The sequence below is a fragment of the Nerophis ophidion genome, linkage group LG14, assembly GCF_033978795.1.
Source record: "Nerophis ophidion isolate RoL-2023_Sa linkage group LG14, RoL_Noph_v1.0, whole genome shotgun sequence".
In the NCBI taxonomy this organism is placed as follows: Eukaryota; Metazoa; Chordata; class Actinopteri; order Syngnathiformes; family Syngnathidae; genus Nerophis; species Nerophis ophidion.
The window spans coordinates 12,916,544-12,935,165 of NC_084624.1; the positions used below are offsets into that span (position 1 = coordinate 12,916,544).

At 41.8% G+C, this 18,622-nt stretch overlaps 1 protein-coding gene across 1 annotated transcript; it reads right to left on the reverse strand.

Annotated features, from left to right (window-relative positions):
- Nucleotides 1–624: 624 nt before the first annotated feature.
- lrrc8da (leucine rich repeat containing 8 VRAC subunit Da) lies at nt 625–16,763 on the reverse strand. The gene is made up of 2 exons (XM_061919873.1): nt 16,524–16,763; nt 625–3,790 (listed from the first exon to the last, which is right to left on the reverse strand). The coding sequence occupies exon 2, from the start codon at nt 3,786–3,788 to the stop codon at nt 1,317–1,319; it is 2,472 nt and encodes an 823-aa protein (XP_061775857.1). The 5' UTR covers nt 3,789–3,790; nt 16,524–16,763; the 3' UTR covers nt 625–1,316.
- Nucleotides 16,764–18,622: the final 1,859 nt, after the last annotated feature.

An 18,622-nucleotide genomic window follows, 5' to 3' on the forward strand; every position in this document is an offset into this window, starting at 1 on the left:
CTCTTACAAATGTGCGCCACACTGTGAACTCACACCAAACAAGAATGACAAACACATTCCGGGAGAACATCTGCAATGTAACATACTATGAACTTAACAGAACAAATACCCAGAATCCATTGCAGCACTAACCCTTTCAGGACGCTACAATATATTTTGATATTTACCTCAGAAGGTTGCAAATAGAAAAGAGGCATTAAATTTGTATTTAAATTGTATTTGATATGCCATTGATGTTTTTTAATTATTATTATTATTATTTGAAACTCAATTTTGCATGTCACTATAAAGTTACTGTATATAAGCCTTGCTTGTTCAATGTTCAATGCAAAACTTGTTTGGGTCCCTATTAAAAGGTTAATTTGCTCAACCTTGGCCTGCGGCTTTGTTCAGTTTTAAATTTTGGCCCACTCTGTATTTGAGGTTGACACCCCTGCTGTAGACTCTTTTAAAAAACACACTTTTTCATGACGCTGCACTTGTTTCAATTGACCTACCGGTATGTTATGATTTGTATCTGTAAAAATCACTTAATAACTAAAATATACTTTAAAAAGTGGCCTCACAATCGGACATGGAAAACATACCTTCAAGCTCACCTGTTATCCTAGAACTGACAATAAATAATCATGGAAAGTATTTTATTGAGCCGTAAAAGATTTGAACTTGTTAGCAGCTCTGAAGAATACATCGACCAACAATACATATAAACAGACACTGAAAAGACATAAAAGGCGTACAGGTTTACCATTCAAGTTCATTCTTCTAGCACAATTAGTCCTTTTATCTAAGACACGTCTAGTACATGGGTTTACATTTTACCGCTTGAGTCCTAATGTTTTGCCAGTCACGGAAGACGTTCACTGACCTCAATGTACAAATAAATGACCATTTCTATAACATTCGTCTTTAGTGAATTCTAAAATGACTTTCCTAGGCTATGGATGCCACCAAACAAATCCTGAATCCTGACAAATAAGGAGTGAAAAAAGGGAAAACATTTTTCAATTGTGTGTGCAGAACAAAATTATTTTTTGGGGTCCCACTCTGAACAACATGACGCAGTATATAAATATACCTGAGAGGCTCTACATTTTAAAAGTGATTTCACACAGGTTTGGTTTCAAGCTAACAATGTTACGGTTATAAAACACCAGGTGCACATTCATTTTCTTTTTACATACAATGAGCATCAAAAAACAAGCCTTTGAAATAATAAAATGTGCAATAATTTGTGTAGCTATCGTAAAAAAAACAATGGTCGTGAAAGGACTACTTATCGCCACAAAGCTGCCGCAAGCCGTCCCTTTACGGTGCTATAAGACACTTGTGCTGGCCAGGTTGTAGTCTCGGCCGATGCTCTCTTTAACTTCCGGAGGTAGCGTTTCGTAGAGTTGGTCCTCCACGACCAGGCCGCTTCTGCGCAGCCGGCGGCAGTTGCCCAGCTGTGAAGGCAGCCTGCAGAGACAGTTGTCTTTCAACTCCAGACGAGTGAGCTGAACCAGCTCACCCACGGATTCTGGCAGGTCTGTAAGGGCGTTGTGGCCCACGCATAACACCCTCAGCTTGGTGCACTTGAACAAATTCTTGGGCAACACCTCCAGCTTGTTGGAAGTGATGTCCAGATGCTGCAGGTCCAGCAGGAGACCCACATCCTCCGGAAAGACCGTGATGAGGTTGTGGTCCACATCCAAATGTCGGAGTTTAGGGAGCTTGAACAAGGCCTGGGGCAGGGTCTCCAGTTTGTTGTGCGAGACGTGGAGAGACTCCAAAGACTTCACTAGGCCGATGGATGAGGGGATTGCGATTATTTTGTTGTGCCACAGTTTGAGACACGTTAGCCTCTTGAGGTGCTGGAAGCTGACGGTCTCCTCTATCGATCGGATGTTGTTGGATTTCATATCAAGCTCCTGCAGGTTGATCAAGCTGAAAATGGAGTGAGGAATCTTCTCCAACTCGCAACTAATCAGCTCTAGTTCGATGAGGTTGATCATCTTTTTAAGACCGTTGGGCGGCGTTAGTTTCGTGCCGTCATTGTGCACCGCTAACTTAATAAGGTGCTGCGACACATCTGCAATGTTTGTGGGTAATTTGCTGAGGTTGTTCTTCAGACGTAACGTCTTTAAGTGCTTCAAGTCCCGCATAGACTCCAGACCAACCGTCCTGTTACCTTCCGAGATCAAGTTCCCGATGAGGTTAAGCTCTCGCAGGTTCCTGAGCAAGTAGACCCATGTCGGGATCTCAGCGACGTCCGTGAAGCTGACATGCAGAGAGTATAGATGGTCCCTGAGGAACGCAAAACCGGTCTGCTCCACTTTGGCCGGACACTCGTAGAGATGGAGCTCCCTCAGGCTGGTCATCTGGGACACCTTAGCAGAGAATCTCACCTCAGGGATCTTTTCCAGCTTCAGCACCTCCAAGTCTGTGAGGTCGAAAACCACATTCGGTAGACCAAAGAGATTCTTAAGATGCAGCTCCTGCTGGTCTTGTGCGTTACGAGTCACGCACTTTCTGGCTTTTTTGAAGGTCCACTCGTGATTGAGGCCAATCTCCCTCAGCTTGTTCTCGCTTACCTCTGACAGGAAGACGCCAAAGCGTTTGGAGTAGAGCTGATCATATTCGTCAACCATGTGAAAGAGGAATGCAAAATCATTTTTGACATCGGGAATGTCACTAAAGCTGCTCTCTTCCCTGACCTTCTCAAAGGAATACTCCTTCAGAGGTCCTCGGAATACCCAGAAGAGAGAGTAGAGGCACACTATCCCATACAGGATCATCAGAGCTATGTAGCAAATGAGCATCTTGTCCAACATGTACGCCATGTTTTGCGTACAAAAAAACCTTTCGTACCCTACCAAGGCTTTGACGTCCACCTCACAGATGTGTATGAACTCAATTTGAATCAAGAAGCTTGACGTGTAGGAAATCATGGTCATGAACGTGACCGTTTTGAAAATAGTCTGCGCTGCGTAAAACCTGTAAATGAAATCGTCTTCCTCCACGTGAGCGCGGAACCTCCTCACTTTCTCGAACAGGGCTTTGGCCTGCTCTCCGTCCTTTTTATCCAAGATTGGCATAATGATAGGGGCTTCTGCAATTGGCATATCAGCAGAGACAACCCCTTCGGGCATGGTGGAGCTGGCGGGGGCGTTTGAACTATCCTCCGTCCCCTCCACAGACGCCTTATGTGCAAAAGAAGTGCCGCTCAACCTATGCTTGTTCTCCTCAGAGTCTTCACAGGCCGTTTCGGACACAGCCTTTGTCGTCCAAGGAGATTCAAAACATCGACCCAGGATTGAGACAAAATGCTCAATTTTTGAGCTGGTCTTAGGAAATTTGAACCAGAAGTTGCTGCTGACCATCAGGATGACGGTGTTGATGAGGATGAGGTAGGGGAAGTATTTGGAATACCAGGGCAAGGCAAGATGATAACATATTTGGTTGATAAACATATACTGCTGAAAGTCCAGATTGGTATTGATCCCAGAAGCAGATGGCGAATTTTTGTATGCGTTTGCTTGTTTGCTGTCTTGGGAGTCCAAAGAAATGGTGGACACCGCTGCGGTTGCAACTTCATGAATGAGGGGGGAGTCTTTTACCTGACGCGGTTCCTCCAATAAAGGCAGGCAAGCGACTTGGTCTTTGGTAATCTGCATGGTCATGGCGAAAATGGCCAGCATCAGCATGACCAGGCTCAGGTAGTCCATGAAGACGTCCCACCATGGCTTCAGGATACGGTACGTCGGTTGTACGTCATTCAAGGACGCAAACTCGGACACTGTGAACATTACTGCAACAGAAGAAATGGCATTCAATGAACTTAGCGCTCTTGTTAGACCTACTTATTATTTCCAAACATCATCAAAACATGAAGAAGGGAAGCTTACTAAAGAATAACAAAGGCCACCTTTCCCTTTTTTATATGTTGCCCAAGGCAATGCCCTATTTGTACTACGCTACATTTGGGATATAAAAATAACTAGTTGTACTATCAACCAATAACCATGATAAAAAATGTCAGTTATTTGATTGCAAAGGCTCTACTACAGGGGTGCCAACACTCTTTCAGCAGGCGAGCTACTTTTCAAATGACCAATTCGAGGTGCTCTACCTTATCTTCATACACAAACACATACATATATATACACATACATATATATATTGGATTATTAATAGGACTAGTTGTTAAAGATCCCTAAACATTCAGCACAACAATTAAATGGGGTTGGAGGTGTCCTCTTGGGTGGGGTGGAGTTTGGCAATAATCATGTGGTGCCACCAGTACAACACATCTTCCGTTGTGTTCCCAGACGTCATTGGGCGTTTCGGCCATTAATCACAAGACACCCTCTGCCGAGGTTGGCCCACCACAGGCTGATCAGACCTGGGTGCGTGTCGCATGGTGGCACCACGTGGTTATTTGGCAGCCCGTCCTGCATCCCTGCGGTTCAGCCTAAGCCAGCGACTGCTCCGTTCTGCTGCAGTGGCAAGTTCTTTAATAGCCTTACGTTGGGCCTGTCCTCTGATTCCTACTTCTTTCAGGAGCCTTGTGGTGGAACTGGCTACAAAGCCTCTACCACCTCCATTCCAGCCCCGTGCCTCTGCTTCAGCTGCCAAGTTGGCATATCGCAGCCTCTTCCGTTCGAATGCTTCATCAATGGCGTCCTCCCATGGGACCGTTAGCTCAACGATGAAGACACGCCGGCAGGACATTGACCAGAGGACCAGGTTTGGACGCAGGCTGGCTGCTGCAATTTCTGGTGGGTATATAAGTCTCTGGCTGAGGTCTACCCACATTTCCCAATCTCGGGCTGCGTTCAGTGGGCCTAAGTCTGGAGGTGATGGCTTGGTCCGCCATTTCTCTCCTTCCTGGATGAAAGTTGTTTTGCGTGGGAAGGTAGCCTGAGCATTTAGAGGCATGGCATTGGTGACTACTCTCTTATTCTCAAGTTCGGCACCCAAGCACCTAGTTGTTGCGCCAAGTGTATCTCCCTTGAGTCAGACTGGTCTTGCAACCTACCAAGATGTGTTTGAGGGTTGCTGGGGCTGTACACTGGCGACAGGCTGGGTCCTCTCCATACCAGAGATGTAGGTTGGTTGGTGAGGGCAGGACATCATATGTGGCTCTAATGATGAAACTTAGTCTAGGCAAACTGTAGAGGGTCCAGTATGTCTGGGATGGTCTTCTTGATGTGTGCCATGACTAACCTATCGAAGCACTTCATCACTACTGGGGTGAAAGCAACAGGGCGATAGTCATTCAGACAGGTCACAGTGTTTTTCTTTGACAGGGGCACGATGGTGGTGGTCTTGAAGCAGGTGGGCACAACAGCTTGTGCTAGTGACAAGTTGTATGTCAGCAAGTACGTCAGCCAGCTCTGATGAACACACCCTGAGGGCCTGGCCAGGGATGTTGTCTGGGCCGGCTGCCTTCCGTGGGTTTGTTCTCCTCAGAACTGTACGTATCTCTGCTGTTGTCACAGTGAGTGGTGGGTCCCGCATGTGCTTGGTGGTCAGAACCCCTCTCTGTTGGTTGGAGTTGAGGACCTTGAAGCGGGCGTAGAACTCAATCAGCTCATCTGGCAGTGAGTGTTGGCTGTTTGTGAGCCCCATGCTCCCCTTCTTGTCGTCTGTGATGTGTTGCAGGCCTTGCCCACGGAAGGCAGCCGGCCCAGACAACAACCCTGGCCAGGCCCTCAGGGTGTGTTCATTAGAGCTGGCTGACATCCATTGCTTTCGTCCTCTCCAAGGTTCTCATAGTCATCCTTGTCACCGACGTCCCACTGGGTGTGAGCTTTCCTTGCCCTTATGTGGGCCTACCGAGGATGTCGTAGTGGTTTGTGGTGTGGTTTGTGAGGCCCTTTGAGACACTAGTGATTTAGGGCTATATAAGTAAACATTGATTGATTGATTGATTGCCACATGCGCCGGGAATCTGCGGTGGAGTAGAATCCCTCCAGTTTATTTGAAATTAATCAATCCATAATAATCCTGAAACCCTGATTATTACTCAGACTATATCGTACAGTCAAAAATCTAAAAACGTTACATCCCAACGCGACAGTAGATACCCCAACAATTAGTGGATTTCATGACTTTGGTGGTTGCAGAACCTTGATGAAGACCTCTGGCCTCCATAGTTCATAAAACTTCTATGACAGTGAAGATTGGACTTTGGAACAAATCATTTTCTATTTCAATTCTTTTCCCAGAATGTTGCAGAGATGTGCAGTACTGAAACGGATGTTATTTACACTGCTGGTTGCAACTGGCCTCTTTGGAAAGTGCAATGTTACTTACAATCAAACATGAATAATCCTTCCTGTTCCGCCTGCTTCTGCTTTTGTTAGTCTCATCTTATAGGGGGGGAAAAAAGAAGTAAAAACCAGGTCAGAAAGTTAAAGCTCTCAGCTTTAAAATCCACAAGAGCGTAAAGGGCCATTGCTCCTCCACTAAAATCAAGTCACTTATTCAAGCTGTAAGTACAATGTGTGAAAATGTCAATAAATAATCGACATTACATCATCTTGTTCTTTTCAAGCATTTTTTTTTACATCTTCTCAAATTTAGTCAATAAGTATTGAGTAATAAAATAATACAAAATGCACACGCATTAGCTTTGTGAGTGGTCAGCTAATAAGACAGATTCAGCAAAAATTGCAAACCACGGTTATCGTAAGCAAAATGACCATGGTAATAATGTTGAATGCGCTCAAAAAGTACTTATACGGACACTGAATTATTTATTTTTTTTAATAACGGAAATAGCTAAACCCACTGATAGAATGCCAACTTTTTGCCTCTTGTGTGTATCTTATGCTTGATAAATGTTCTGGTGGGTGTTGTGGATCCTACTCTGTTCAGCGGTCCTTGAACGGACCGTAAAAACAACTCCAATTACATAGCGCCAGTCAGTCCGGGAGTTTATCGAATTTCTCCAAGTATTTATAAATCACTCTGGTAAGATAGTTGCTAAGACAGCAATGTGTTTGTATAAGTTTACATTTAGTTATGTCCTTTCGTAATGGGGAAGGATGTTAATGCCTATTCGTGTTCAAATTTAAGCTAGCGAGCTAGCGCCAGTCAGTCCGGGAGTTTATCGAATTTCTCCGAGTATATATAAATCACTCTGGTAAGATAGTTGCTAAGACAGCAATGTGTTTGTATAAGTTTACATTTAGTTATGTCCTTTTGTAATGGGGAAGGACGTTAATGCCTATTCGTGTTCAAATTTAAGCTAGCGAGCTAGCGCCCAGTCAGTCCGGGAGTTTATCGAAGTACGGCTATCAATTAGGACTGGGCGATATATCGATATACTCGATATATAGCAGGTTTGTCTCTGTGCGATATAGAAAATGACTATATCGTGAGTATTCGAGTATACATTCTCATGCTGTTGCTTTTAGCTTCGGGCATTACACTTCATGCGTTTCTCACTCTTTCTTCTCTCTCCTTCTCACAGAGAGATAAAACAAGCGCACCTTCTTACATACGTCACATACTGTCGCGCGTGCAACGTCGTATGCCCTCACCGAGCAGAGAGAAATGTACCATAGGTAAAGTTAGCTGTGGCAGGTGCAAGTGGTAAAACAAGAGACAGAAGGTGCAAATCTGGTAACAAATGGAGGAAGTATTGATTCCCAGGAAAAACAGCACAGTGGGTCCATCGTCTGGCGGTGGTTTGGCTTCAAGCGGGAAGATGTTGAACAGACGACCAAAATATGTCAAGTATGCGGCAAAAGCGTTGCTACAAAAAGTAGCAGCACTACTAGCATCTTTTGAAAAGTCCCCCGCTAAAGAATGAAGAGTGCTTGAAACTCCGCATGTCAACATCTCGGCCAACAAAATGCCGAAGCAACCTGCACATCAACACCGTATGAAACAAATAGTCAAAAACAGGAGATAACGTCCACAGCAGGGGTCGGCAACCCGCGGCTCCGGAGCCTCTTTGGCAACTTTGATGCGGCTCAGCTGCACAATTCGCGACCCCCCAGATTGTTGCGGGGAGATTCCGGAATTCAATGCCTCTCCCGGACATCACCCGGAGTCAACGTTCTTCAATTTTCCCTCGGACTACAATATTAAGGGCGTGCCGTGATATTACTCTTAACGTCCTCTTGAACGTCCTCGCGCCCGCCATTCGCGGAATGCGTTTTACCTCCTCTTGAACGTCAACACGCCCGCCTATTCACGGAATGCTATTTGCGTGCCGACCGGACGCATGCATTTCGCTGCTTCTATCGGCACATGTATGAGATTGCAAGGCACACTGGGTGACACAGATAACACTGACGGTTGTGATATAAACAACTTTAACACTCCTACTAATATGCGCCACATTGTTAACCCACACAAAAGAAGAATGACAAACACATTTCGAGAGAAAATCCTCACAGTAACACAACATAAACGCAACACAACAAATACCCAGAATCCTTTGCATTCATGACACATCCTGACTATGTTATACACCCCGCGAACACCAAACCCCCTCCCTCCCTGCATGGTTAAGGTGGGCGGGGTTTGGTGTTCGCGGGATGTATAATATAGTCAGGAAGTTTCATGGATGCAAAGGATTCTGGGTATTTGTTGTGTTGCGTTTATGTTGTGTTACTGTGAGGATTTTCTCCCGAAATGTGTTTGTCACTCTTCTTTTGTGTGGGTTAACAATGTGGCGCATATTAGTAGGAGTGTTAAAGTTGTTTATATCACAACCGCCAGTGTACTCTGTGTCACCCAGTATGCCTTCCAGTCGTGTGCGTGCATCTGCGGAAGCCTCTCACAACATGTTGCTGGATTGGCAAGTAGTTTGTACATGTTGTAGAAGGTGTTTAAGGCTATGGCTCATAGCATGCCCTTATTCTTGTCATCTGGGTGACCACCAACAGATATTGGCGAGAATAGTTGCGGCTCCCATTGCCGTCTTCATTTTGTGAAACGTGTCGAAATGGCTCTTTGAGTGGTAAAGGTTGCCGACACCTGGTCCACAGGACCTACCACATAGCAAAAGACATACACTATTTGGTTTCCTATTATGCAGCTCATTTCTATTTTACAGTTATTGAAATATCAAAAGTGCACTTTATTTGTTTTAAACTATTGTGGTGGCGTTCTGTACAAAAAGTGCACTTTAATTTAGTGTTGTAGTGATGAATGGAGTTTTGGTAAATTGACTTAGTTGTGATTTCCCTCTCTGCATGAAAATTTAAAATGAGCATATATTAATGCAGTATGAACAATAATTTATTTTTTTAAAGAATGCACTTTGTGAAAGTCAAAGTATAGCATTTCCCACAGTTGTGGTGGGTATCAGGATTACCAGTTTTGAGGCATGTTAAAAAAAAATAATGCACTTTGTGACTTCAATAATAAATATGGCAGTGCCATGTTGGCACTTTTTTTCCATAACTTGAGTTAATGTATTTCGGAAAACCTTGTTACATTGTTTAATGCAGTGTTTTACAACATTTTTTGAGCCATGGCACATTTTTTGCTTTGAAAAAATGCGGAGGCACACCGCCAGCAGAAATCCTTAAAAAACAAAACTCTGTTGACAGTAAAAAGTAATTGTCGCAATTGTTGGATATGACTTTAAAGCATAACCAAGCATGCATCAAAATAGCTCTTGTCTCAAAATAGATGTACGGTCACCACCTGTCATATCAAATCCCTGACTTATTTGGACTTTTTTGCTGTTATCCTGTGTGTAGTGTTTTTAGTTCTTGTCTTGCGCTCCTATTTTGGTGGCTTTTCCTGTTTTTTGGTATTTTCCTGTAGTCTTCCTTTGAGCGATATTTCCCGCATCTACTTTGTTTTAGCAGTCAAACATTTTTCTGTTGTTTTTATCCTTCTTTGTGGGGACATTGTTGATTGTCATGTTTGGATGTTTGCTCCGTCTTTGCTGTCGTCCAGCAATCTGTTTTTGTTTACTTTGTAGCCAGTTCAGTTTTGATGTTGTTCTGCATAGCCTTCCTTAAGCTTCAATGCCTTTTCTTATGGGCACTCGCCTTTTCTTTATTTTTGGTTCAAGCATTAGACACTTTTTTACCTGTTTCCGATATCTACAAAGCTATCAGCTACCGGCTGCTACCTACTGGTATGGAAGAGTATTACACGGTTAATCTGCCGAGTTCTAGACAGAATAGACACTCAACAACAACACATCATTTGCAGACTATAATTACTGGTTTGCAAAAAATATTTGTAACCCAAACAGGTGAAACTAGATAATCTCCCACCGCACACCAGACTGTAGTGTGCCGCGACACAGTGGTTGAAAAACACTGGTTTAATGCATCCAGCGGGGCATCACAGCAAAATTAGGTATAATAATGTATTAATTCCACAACTGTATATCGGTATCGGTTGATATCGCAATCGGTAATTACAAGTTGGACAATATTGGATATCGGCAAAAAAGCCATTATCGGACATCTCTACATAATACGCAGGACGCCTAAATGCCTGGCAGGAATATTAAATAATATTAAAAGATTTGATTTATTAATAGATTTTATTTGCAAATAAGTGCTACAGTACAAAGTTTAGCCCCTCCCCCCTCAAAAAAAGCTGACAAATACTATCAGTGAAGCATAAAAAACACAAATCATGCAAAATAGTGGATTTTCTAACAGTGTGTCTATTTATTCTAGTTATTTCAAAAAAATAACTTAATCAAAAGACTATTTGAGCACATTCAACAATACCATAATGATAATCCTAATGATTTTGTTCACAGTAACCTCGATTTAAAAAAACACACCAAGTTAAATAAACACCGACTTCAAGTAAAACAAATCGATTTGAATAATAGATGTAAACAAAAGCAACATACCCCCATGTGTTCACGAGACGTAAAAACGGCCAAAAATATATATTTTGTGTGATTTTTTCTTTTTTTTTTATCGTCTCCATCAATGAAAACAAAGACGCTTAAAAATGTGTCGTCACACAATACTTTCGTGTGTGACGTTCACGTGCACGCGTCTTCTTTGTTTTGGGCCCTTTCGGACGAGGTGCAGCTCGTTGGTCGTCAGACGAGCTCTTCATTTGTAAACCAAAATCCAACGACGCCAGTTATTTCAAAGTGCCAATGTACAACTTTAGCCATTTTTAAGGGTGAGTTTAGAAAACAAATGCAGCTCGTGTTGGTGTGGAAACTTTTTGCAGTTTCCTATATTCCCGTTTCAATTGAACGCAGCACTGAATGATGGCGACATGACATCGTTGATAACAATAAGGCAGGTAATGATACTAAAATAAATGTTTATCAGCTAAAAAAAAGTGGTTCTCAACCTTTTTTCAGTGATGTACCCCCAGTAAACATTTGTTTAATTCAAATACCCCCTAATCAGAGCAAAGCATTTTAGGTTGAAAAAAAGAGATAAAGAAGGAAAATACAGCACTATGTCATCAGTTTCTGATTTATTAAATTGTATAACAGTGCAAAATATTGCTCATTTGTAGTGGTCTTTCTTGAACTATTTGGAAAAAAATATACAAAAATAACTAAAAACTTGTTGAAAAATACAAGTGATTCAGTTATAAATAAAGATTTCTACACATAGAAGTAATCATCAACTTAAAGTGCCCTCTTTGGGGATTGTAATAGAGATCCATCTGGATTCATCAACTTCATTCTAAACATTTCTTCACAAAAAAATAAATCTTTAACATCAATATTTATGGAACATGTCCTCAAATTTTTTTAGCTGTCAACACTGAATATTGCATTGTTGTATTTCTTTTCACAGTTTATGAACTTGCATTCATATTTTGTTGAAGTATTATTCAATAAATATATTTATAAAGGATTTTTGAATTGTTTTTACTTTTAGAATATGTATAAAACAATCTCACGTACCCCTTAGCATACCTTCAAGTACCCCCAGGGGTACGCGTACCCCCATTTGAGAACCACTAAGCTAAAATATAGTAGTTAGCATAACTCGCGATGCGTTTAAATAGATGATAGAAATCAACAGTCAACATACCGTATTTCCTTGAATTGCCGCCGGGGCGCTAATTAATTTAAAACCTCTTCTCACTCCTGCGCTTACCAAAGGCATGCGGTAAAAGTAAGCATGCGCTAATTATTTTAAAACCTCATTTCACTCCGGCACTTACCAAAGGCCTGCAGTAAAAAATTGAGTGTGATGTAAGCTTGGACCTTAAATCCTACTGAATAGCTCTTAATCTTCTTCCCTTCATGCGATTTCAAATTACCGGTATTGAAATCAGCCTCCTCCATTTTGAAAATGATGACAGGGGAAGTGTCACTCGTGACGTCACAAGTTTGACCAGGCGGTAATACTACTAAGCATGCGCTAATTATTTTGGGAAGCGAGTTTGACCCGGCAGTAATTCAAGGCAGACACATACTATATGCCCTGCGGCAATTCAAGGAAATACGGTAAACGTAAAGCACATCAACATATGTGAGTACGTACCCACCCATGTACATTAGAGGTAATCGATAAAGTGACCTAGAGTGGTTGTCTCTTTTTTTTCCTTTCATTTAATTGTTGACATCCAGTATCAGACATTCATCATAATTACATACATTATATATTTGTGGTTGGCCCTAATTGTCAAAATATTTTTTTTGTTCATAACACAGTTATGCCACCCCCCAAAAGAACGAAACAGCATGAAAACAAAATAATATTTACAAATCAATCAATTAAATAAATAAAAACAATTAAAAAAAAATTATAATCAGAAGTAAAATAAAATATTATAAACGGATAGTAAATAATAACTTAAAAAATACAATAGGGCAAAAAAGTATTTAGTCAGCCACCGATTGTGCAAGTTCTCCCACTTCAAATGATGACAGAGGTCTGTAATTTTCATCATAGGTACACTTTAACAGTGAGAGACAGAATGTGGGAAAAAAAAAATCCAGGAATTTACATTGTAGGAATTTTAAAGAATTTATTTGTAAATGATGGTGGAGAATAAGTATTTGGTCAACCATTCAAAGCTCTCACTGATGGAAGGAGGTTTTGGCTCAAAATCTCACGATACATAGCCCCATTCATTCTTTCCTTAACACGGATCAATCGTCCTGTCCCCTTAGCAGAAAAACAGCCCCAAAGCATGATGTTTCCACCCTCATGCTTCACAGTAGGTATGGTGTTCTTGGGATGCAACTCAGTATTCTTCTTCCTCCAAACACCACGAGTTGAGTTTATACCAAAAAGTTCTAATTTGGTTTCGTCTGACCACATGACATTCTCCCAATCCTCTGCTGTATCATCCATGTATCCATTTTGGTATAAACTCAACTCATCGTGTTTGGAGGAAGAAGAATACTGAGTTGCATCCCAAGAACACCATACCGTGGAAGTGTACCTATGATGAAAATTCCAGACCTCTGTCATCATTTGAAGTAGGAGAACTTGCACAATTGGTGGCTGACTAAATACTTTTTTGCCCCACTGTATATGAGTACGTACCCACCAATGTACATTAGAGGTAATCGATAAAGTGACCTAGAGCGGTTGTCTCCTTTCTTTTTTGTCTCCTTTAAAGCTTTTTTTAGGGATATTCCGGGACCGGTAAAATTTTGAAAAAAACTTCAAAAAATACAACAAGCCACTGGGAACTGATTTTTATTGTTTTTAACCCTTTGGAAATTGTTTATTTTCTTTTTCTCTCCTGTCCCACTCTCCCCTGTGGAGTGGGTCTGGTCCGGTGGCCATGGATGAAGTATTGGCTGTCCTGAGTCGGGACCCAGGATGGACTGCTCGTCCAGAGTCGGGACCCAGGATGGACCGCTCGCCTGTGTATCGGCTGGGAACATCTCTGCGCTGCTGATCCGCCTCCACTTGGGATGGTTTCCTGCTGGCTCCACTGTGAACGGGACTCTCTCTGCTGTGTTGGATCCGCTTTGGACTGGATTCTCACGGTTGCGTTGGATCCACTATGGATTGAACTTTCCCAGTATCATGTTAGACCCGCTCGACATCCATTGCTTTCGGTTCCCCTAGAGGGGGGATTGCCCACATATCTCCCGTCCAAAGGCAAAACCCAGTAACTAAATTTTGGTCAAAACTGAGTTGATAATAATTTTGGAGTTCCTAGGTGATATGCTTTACATTAGTGTATGCGATATTGTAATTTTTTCCATAAGTAAGCTGTTACGCGCATGGCAGGACCTAGCAACTACCACATAACCGCGTAGATACAACAGAAAAACCTAGTACCTCAAGGGACCAATCGGAGCTTCTTTGTCAGTCGCCTTATTGTCTTTAATGAGACATTTGCACGAATGGGTCAACCTGATTATGTGATATTATGGCACGAGGGGATATTTGGAAGATTGGCCCAGGACGTTGCAAGCACCTTCATTAAATGTATTGTTCTTGATTCTTCCCCTTGCATACTCTTTTGGGCAGATAACTGTGGCGGTCAAAATAAAAACTGGACGCTGTACACGGCTCTTTGCCCAATGTGCAAACGCAGAATGGGGCCCACCCGAGATTGTGATAAAATATCTGGAAAAAGGGCACACGTTGATGAGAGCAGATTCAATCCATGGCTCGACCGGCAAGAAAATGAAAGCTCAAGAAAACATCTATACCAGGGGTCGGGAACCTTTTTGGCTGAGAGAGCCATGAAAGCCAAATATTTTAAAATGTATTTCCGTGAGAGCCATATAAAAAATTTTAACACTGAATTCAACTAAATGCGTGCATTTTAAGTAAGACCAGCATTTTCAGAGTATAATAAGTCTCTTATTCTTTTTATTAACATTGTTATTCTGAAGCTAGTAATAAATAGTAATAGTAAATAGTAAACCAGTAATAGATAAAATAATTCTACAATTAATGCAACTTCTTTTCCTCCTATGTCCCACTCTCCCTTGTGGGGGGGGTCCGGTCCGATCCGGTGGCCATGTACTGCTCGCCTGTGTATCGGCTGGGTACATCTCTGCGCTGCTGATCCGCCTCCGCTTGGGATGTTTTCCTGCTGGCTCCGCTGTGAACGGGACTCTCGCTGCTGTGTTGGATCCGCTTTGGACTGGACTCTTGCGACTGTGTTGGATCCATTATGGATTGAACTTTCACAGTATCATGTTAGACCCGCTCGACATCCATTGCTTTCCTCCTCTCCAAGGTTCTCATAGTCATCATTGTCACCGATGTCCCACTGGGTGTGAGTTTTCCTTGCCCTTATGTGGGCCTACCGAGGATGTCGTAGTGGTTTGTGCAGCCCTTTGAGACACTAGTGATTTAGGGCTATATAAGTAAACATTGATTGATTGATTGATTGAACAGGTGCGGCACAAAACGGATGGATGGATTAAAATCCATGAGAATTTTTAATATTTTGAACGTTATTTATATTTTGAGCGTAATTATTAATTACTTATCGTGTTAAGCAATGTCAGCTAAGATTTGTCTGAGAGCCAGATGCAGTCATCAAAAGAGCCACATCTGGCTCTAGAGCCATAGGTTCCCTACCCCTGATCTATACGTTTGATGACTTTGTAGATCTCGGTAAGACAGCATCAAGATAGATTGGTTTGACCTTTGGTTTCTCCAAATCAGCTAGAAGGGAGTTACTAGGTTTTGCCTTTGGGCGGGAGATATGCGGTCCTCTCCAAGGTTTCTCATAGTCATCATTGTCACCGACGTCCCACTGGGTGTGAGTTTTCCTTGCCCTTATGTGGGCTCTACCGAGGATGTTGTTGTGGTTTGTGCAGCCCTTTGAGACACTAGTGATTTAGGGCTATATAAGTAAACATTGACTGATTGATTGAACAGGTGCGGTACAAAACGGATGAATGGATTAAAATGCATGAGAGTGTTATAACGTTATTTATATTTTGAGCGTAATTATTAATTACTTATCGTGTTAAGCAATGTCAGCTAAGATTTGTCTGAGAGACAGATGCAGTCATCAAAAGAGCCACAGGTTCCCTACCCCTGATCTATACGTTTGATGACTTTGTAGATCTTTGTAAGACAGCATCAAGATAGATTGGTTTGACCTTTGTTTTCTCCAAATCAGCTAGAAGGGAGTTACTAGGTTTTGCCTTTGGACGGGAGATATGCGGTCCTCTCCAAGGTTGCTCATAGTCATCGTTGTCACCGACGTCCCACTGGGTGTGAGTTTTCCTTGCCCTTATGTGGGCCTACCGAGGATGTCGTAGTGGTTTGTGCAGCCCTTTGAGACACTAGTGATTTAGGGCTATATAAGTAAACATTGATTGATTGATTGATATATGGTGTAATACTTTTTTTTTTTTTAAACAGTACAATCACTAATTCGAAAAATTAAAATCAGGCTTATTTGGCAGGGCATAATTTACCCATTTTTTGTCTTCTTCTAACGGGACAGACTTTTAAAAGCGCATTGCAAGAACTGCTGGACGTGACATCTCCCGCTGCCTCCAAATGATGTCTTGTTGGACCCAAGTCTGGTGACTTGTTGCAGTTAAACTATTGTAGTCTTTTTAAGGCATTATTTGCAGATTTACGACATAATAGCGCCCACAGAAGTAAAGTACTTACTGCCGGTGTGGCGCGGACAGTTATTCCTTCCTCAGCCTGCATGTCACAGTTCCCTCCACTGACGTCACCGTTGTCAAAAGGCGGCAATCGGGTGTGGCTCGCGTGGTAGTACCGCTACATCCTTTCAGAGCCGAGCTTGAGGAGAAAAGCTGCGGGGGAAATGTTAGGGCCCCGGCGGGTGAAGAAAAGGAAGGAAGGACGCTGATCCAACATGGAGCCCTTGTTGTGCTTTGCTCGCGTCTGATTGGTCGCTCGAAGCGAAGGCGACTTCCTGAAGAAGCCGGCCTGCTGTCTTGCTGCGTTCAAGTTCAAATGGAAATATGAGAATCAACAGACAGACACCTGTTAGCACAGGAGTTTTATTTTTTATTTATTTATTTTTTAATTTTATAAACCTTTATTTATGAATTTCATCATTTACACACAATTGAGGAATAACAATAATAAAATAAGTACAAAAAAAGTACAAAAAAACAGCGCCAGGGGGTTGTAAACTGACTAAATTATATATGGGTTGTACTTGTATAGCGCTTTTCTACCTTCAAGGTACTCAAAGCACTTTGACACTACTTCCACATTTACCCATTCACACACACATTCACACACTGATGGAGGGAGCTGCCATATCAATCAATCAATGTTTACTTATATAGCCCTAAATCACTAGTGTCTCAAAGGGCTGCACAAACCACAACACAAACCACTACGACATCCTCGGTAGGCCTACATAAGGGCAAGGAAAACTCACACCCAGTGGGACGTCTGTGACAATGATGACTATGAGAACCTTGAAGAGGAGGAAAGCAATGGATGTCGAGCGGGTCTAACATGATACTGTGAAAGTTCAATCCATAATGGATCCAATATATATATACATAATTAGGGGTGTGGGAAAAAATCTATTCGAATACGAATCGATTCTCTTTTTTTTTTAAATCGATGTTTTCATGTTTTTATTTATTTATTTATTTATTTATTTTTTTTTTAATCAATCCAACAAACCAATACACAGCAATACCAGAACAATGCAATCCAATTCCAAAACCAAACCTGACCCAGCAACACTCGGAACTGCAATAAACAGAGCAATTGAGAGAAGACACAGAACAAACCAAAAGCAGTGAAACAAAAATGAATATCATCAACAACAGTATCAATATTATTTATAATTTCGGCATAGCAGTGATTAAAAATCCCTCATTGACATTATCATTAGACATTTATAAAAATTAAAAAAAAGTGTCACAGTGGCTTACACTTGCATCGCATCTCATAAGCTTGACAACACACTGTGTCCAATGTTTTCACAAAGATAAAATAAGTCATATTTTTGGTTCCTTTAATAGTTAAAACAAATTTACATTATTGCAATCAGTTAATAAAACATTGTCCTTTACAATTATAAATAAACAAATGGGTTGTACTTGTATAGCGCTTTTCAAGGTACTCAAAGCGCTTTGACACTACTTCCACATTCACCCATTCACACACACATTCACACACTGATGGAGGGAGCTGCCATGCAAGGCGCCAACCAGCACCCATCAGGAGCAAGGGTGAAGTGTCTTGCTCAGGACACAACGGACATGACAAGGTTGGTTGTAGGTGGGATTTGATCCAGGGACCCTCGGATTACGCACGGCCACCCTCCCACTGCGCCACGCCGTCACAAAAAGCTTCTAAAGAAAATCTACTACTCTGCTGGCATGTCAGCAGACTGGGGTGGATCCTGCTCAAATCCTATGTATTGAATGAATGCAGTATTGTTTTGAATCGGAAAAATATCATTTTTGAATCGAGAATCACGTTGAATCGAAAAAAATTAATATATTATCGAATCGTGACCCCAAGAATCGATATAGAATCAAATCGTGGGACACCCAAAGATTCGCAGCCCTAATTATATATATATATATATATATATATATATATATATATATATATAATCGCCATCCATTTTTTACCGCTTATTCCCTTTGGGGTCGCGGGGGGCGCTGGTGCCAATCTCAGCTACAATCGGGCGGAAGGCGGGGTAAATATATATATACTGTATGTTTATATATATATATATATATATATATATATATAGAGAGAGAGAG